Below are 5,207 nucleotides of genomic sequence, written 5' to 3' on the forward strand. Positions count from 1 at the left end.
TAAGATTCCCCCTTTCTTAAAGTGCTCCAGGAATCAGATGGGTGACGATAGGCTAACACCATCTTTATCAAGTATTGGCAAAGGTTAGCTGGGAAAGCCTTTGCTTGTTGAATGGAAGAAGTATCGGACAACTGAGTAACTGATAATACTTTGATCTTGAGTTAGGTTAGGTCTTGAGAGCTGCTTCTAGCCAGTTGGTCTCTTGAAATATTGGGCTATGCAGTAAATGTTTGGTTGCTCTATGATTTTCTTCTTGTTTCTAGATTTCACATATTCTTAATTTGTTTTACAGGTCATTTTTATTTCTCTTTTGGAATAAACCAATGTGGGTAAGAGAGCCCGAAAGGGAATTAATCAGTTTTGGTGATTAACATTGCTCTGAAGTTAGGGTTAAAGTAAAGCTTTTCATTAGGATAACACAGAGAACAACATTCTCTCAGGGTTAAGTAAGTGTTCTAAGCTTTCATCTCCCTGGCATTGTCCCTCAGGCACTGAGCCTGCAGCCACCCAATGCATGGGGACAGGAAGAAAGAAAAGACTTCAAAAGTCAAATATATTTCAACAGCGAATTTTTAGCAAGTCTGGCAATGAGCTATTTCCATAGGAGTGAGTAGCTGCAGCAGTGATTCTGGCTGTTGTCTAAAGAAGTTCTGACACAAGGCCTCAGTGTTACATAACACGTACATCCCACAGTCATAGCTATTTTGTTGAGCAGGGGCTTTCTCTGCCACAAAGGCCAGTTTGTTTCCTTTTCTGCCTAAGAAAGCTTCTAGTTTCTCTGCTACCTGCTTTACACTGAATGAGTTACTACTACCATGAGACCCATAATGAAAAAAAGCCACTTTTATCTTGCAGATAAACCAACAAGCTTCAGTGGATTTCCCAGATGCCTGTGTGGAATTAACATTGATGGCTAAAAATATAACCCTCTTGTTTGGGAGGTCCAATGGCTCAAGGAATATGGCGATCTCTGCTGAGTTTGCAGAGCACTTGATGAACTGAGTAACTTCGGGGCTGATGAAGCAGACATGGTCAGTGCAGTCATGAAACTGACTGTTGGCCAAGTACTCAAAGGCAAACCCAATATCATGGTCATTGAGCCAGCTTGGAGGATCCAGTATTGAGACATCTAACTGCCGCAATGCACTGTCCATGTAACTCAGGACTACTGGATCCATCTTGTACTGACCAGGGGTGTTCAGAAATTCCAGAAACTGCTTTGGAACTCACCACCCCTTCCAGCCTCCAAGCAGCTCTGTACTGGCTGGAAAAGTAACTAGAATTTTTATCAGGAATTCTATAATATTCAGACCATTGATAGAAACAGTTTTCATGGTGAATATTCTCACTTGATCTTCATTATATTTTTCACATAGCTTTGCCCAGTTGAAGACAAGCTTTTTCAGGTTAAGCATTGCATTCTGTCTTTATTTCTAGCCTGAATTAAGGTAAAAAGCATGCCTAATGCATAGCAGGGAAGCTTAATGATATGGAACATAAATCGTAAGGAAGCGTCCTCCCCCACCAAGGACATAAGACTTTACTTTAACATTGCTTTCAGTCAAAACTCTAATGGAGAATTAAAATTGCAACCTGTTGAAACATCTTTGAAAATGCATACAAATGTATTGCCAAATATATTTGAAATTAAAGGAACTGTGTGTTTAATTTTGTCCTTTGAAAATAAAGAAGAAACAAAGATGAGAGGAAAAAAGGAAATTTTTTAAAGTTGTGGGGAAAAGAAAAAAAACCTCTCTTTTACTCAAGCTCACTCTGTCTTGATTTTCTAGAATAAATCAGACCAAAATAAAGAAAAAAGAACCTACTTAAATATTTACCTTTTGAATTTATTAGTTCTAAAATAGAATGTTATATTGGTTAAACAAAAAGTTGTTTCAGGTATCACTTCATGGAAAATAGGTGGCGAAATAATGGAAACAGTGAGAGACTTTACTTTTGGGGAATCCAAAACCACTGCAGATGGTGACTGCAGCCATGAAATTAAAAGACATTTGATCCTTGAAAGAAAAGCTATGACTAACCTAGACAGCATATTAAAAAGCAGAGACATTACTTTGTCAACAAAGGCCCATCTAGTCAAAGCTATGATGTTTCCAGTAGTCAGGTGTGAATGTGAGCATTGGACTATAAAGAAAGCTGAGCACTGAAGAATTGGTGCTTTTGAACTGTGGTGTTGGAGAAGACTCTTGAGAGTCGCTGGGACCTCAAGGAGATCCAACCAATCTATCCTAAAGGAGATCAGTCCTGGGTGTTCATTGGAAGGACTGATGCTGAAGCTGAAACTCCAATACTTTGGCCACCTGATGCGGAGAACTGACTCATTTGGAAAGACCCTGATGCTGGGAAAGAGTGAGGGCAGGAGGAGAAGGGGACGACAGAGGATGAGATGGTTGGATGGCATCACTGACTGTATGGACATGACTTTGAGCAAGCTCCAGGAGTTGGTTATGGACATGGAAGCCTGGTGTGCTGCAGTCCATGGGATCACAAAGAGTCGGACACGACTAAGCGACTGAACTATGGAAAATTCTGAACGAAATTTTTGGCCAATCCAATACTTACGTAGTTTAAGAATAATGCAAGTTTATTAATGTTAGTTAATAAATTAATTATACAAGTATTATTATTATGGGGCTTACCAGGTGGCGCTAGTGGTAAAGAATCTGCCTGCCAATGCAGGAGACCCAAGGGGTGTGTGTTCAATCCCTGGGTCAGGAAGATCCATTCCCTGGAAGAGAAAATGGCAACCCACCCCAGTATTCTTGCCTGGAAAACCCCATGAGCAGAGGAGCCTGGCAGGCTACAGTTGGTGGGGTAGCAAAGGGTCTGACACAACTGAGCACACACACCATTATTAGGGGAAGCCAAGGACATGTTGGCATTTAGTCTATTGGTTTTTGAATTTGACATGATGGAATTTAAAACAACTTGCCTTAAATTGCCTTTTTTCTCTGAGACAGAATATTCAACCTCTGTTAAGAAAAGGACAGTGCAGCAATCACCCTTATAACAAAGGCAAAGAGATCTTAATGGGATGGAGTCAATTCAACAATCAGAAGAGAGACTTGAAGTATCTGTTAAGATGAAGGCATGAGAGGAACTGGGAACCAAAACAAAGGTTAGAAAGATACCTACAGGCCTAGTACCTACTCAGCTGGCAGCATACACCTTAGCAGATTTCTTTCTTTTTTTTTTTTTTTTTTTAGATTTCTTTAAGATATAAAAAATATGAGGATGCTCTTGAAAAGGACCAATGGATGAGGTCTAAATAAAAAAAAACATTGTAAAGAGTCAATCATTTTTTACTTTCAAAACATTAGTAACTTCATGTGGTTCAGCCTATAGTATAAGACAGAAAATGAAACAGATTTAAGAGAGCAATCCTTTTTCTTAAAGGGTGGTAGGTACATATATAAAACTGTTTTATCATTCCTTATAAGCTGCAGGGCATGGGCATTTCAAAAAGAAGTATCTAAATTCATATATTGAGTCAACACGCTCTGCTTTCTGGGATCAGCAGCAAGGTTTGATCCTCCAAAAAATTATTCTTCATGCAGTATGCATATCGTGCATGAAATATGAAGTCTCTGAACTTCCTTGTGGGAGATCATTGTACCATTCACTAGTTCTCATTAAAATCTCTCTCGTCCTGATTCCCATCTTAAATTTTCCTTTCACTAATTTCTTCTATTATGTCCAGTCATGCCCAATTTTATGTGAATATATGTGCACTGGTCTTGAAAAGTAATCCCACCAGTTTTATTTTAGAGGAATATTTGGTTATAACACTTGAAAAGTGCAAGCTTGGTACTCATATTTAAGTGACAGATTCATCTTAATGGTTAACACATATTTGTCATTAAAAACATTTTTTTTAATATGCTCAAATTTGATTGTTAATTAAAATTTCATTGCATATACCTTGGGAACCTGCAATTCAAGAAGCCTGATGAAATGCAAATGATTTGATGTACATGTGAAAATAGAATAAGAGGTCAGACATAATTTATAATAATCACTGTTAATTATTGGGATTGTTCAATGAGTTATGAGAAAACGGGGGCCATTTTTTTACACATATTAGAATAATAGCAATGTTGATAAGCACGGAAATAGGTTTTTATTGCTCCCATCTCTCAAAAATAACCATCTTTGAAATTATTTTTCATTATAGGTTATTACAAGATATTGACTATAGTTCTCTGTGAAAGTGAAAGTCACTCAGCCATGTCCGATTCTTTGAGACACCATGGACTATATAGTCCATGGAATTCTCCAGGCCAGAATACTGGAGTGTGTAGCCTTTCCCTTCTCCAGGGGATCTTCCCAGCCCAGGGATCGAACCCAGGTCTCTTGCATTGCAGGTGGATTCTTTACCAGCTGAGCCACAAGGGAAGCCCTGTGCTATAAAGTAATCCTTTGTTGCTTGTCGCATATCTATGTTTTTTAACTAGAAATGAAGCATTCTATTTATACTAAGTCAAACAAGTGGAATGAAAATGTCATAAACTTTTTAGTTGGCCAAAAATTCATGTTTTCTAAAATATATACTACATGTATTATTTATATAAAGCTTGAGAAAGAACATAAAAAAAAGGAGATGGAAAAGTCAGAAAACATAAACTAAATGAAATAATTTCAAAGATAACATGTGTATATGTGTAACTGAATCACCTTGCCATGCACCGGAAATGTTGTGAGTCAGCTATATTTCAGTAAAATATGTATATTAAGGAAAAAAAGCTGTCTTTTTATCTCACTGTTTCTGGTTGCCACTCCATTCCTCTCTTCATCTTTCAGCAAAGTGTCTTCAAGTACGTGCCCATACCTACTACCTCCAATCCTACTCCTGTGTTCTCTCTTGGAACCCCCCTCAGTCAGGCAGTCATTTCTAGCAGTTCAAGGAAACTGTTTCTGTCGAGATGCACATGGCCTCCACATTGCTAAATTCAGTGCTTATGCTCGTTAGCAGTATTTGACACGATCCATCTTTCTCTAACCCCAGAAACACTTTATTCATTTAATTTCCAAGACACATTAATGGACTGCTCCCTGTCACCCTTCTGACAAAATTTAGCTACATTTTTTCAGTTTTCTTCCTTATCTCTCTGATCATTAAAGATTAAAATTCAAGACACAGGGATTCAATTCATGTCTCTTCCCCCTCTCCTTTCTACACTCACCAC

At 38.1% G+C, this 5,207-nt stretch overlaps 1 protein-coding gene across 1 annotated transcript; it reads right to left on the reverse strand.

The window, feature by feature from the left end:
• Positions 1–572: 572 nt before the first annotated feature.
• On the reverse strand, positions 573–1,205 carry LOC122454009 (sentrin-specific protease 8-like). Its single transcript, XM_043488377.1, has one exon. The coding sequence runs from the start codon at positions 1,176–1,178 to the stop codon at positions 573–575; it is 606 nt and encodes a 201-aa protein (XP_043344312.1). The 5' UTR covers positions 1,179–1,205.
• Between the last annotated feature and the right edge of the window lie 4,002 nt (positions 1,206–5,207).

Source organism: Cervus canadensis, chromosome 15 (genome assembly GCF_019320065.1).
Source record: "Cervus canadensis isolate Bull #8, Minnesota chromosome 15, ASM1932006v1, whole genome shotgun sequence".
NCBI classification, from domain to species: domain Eukaryota; kingdom Metazoa; phylum Chordata; class Mammalia; order Artiodactyla; family Cervidae; genus Cervus; species Cervus canadensis.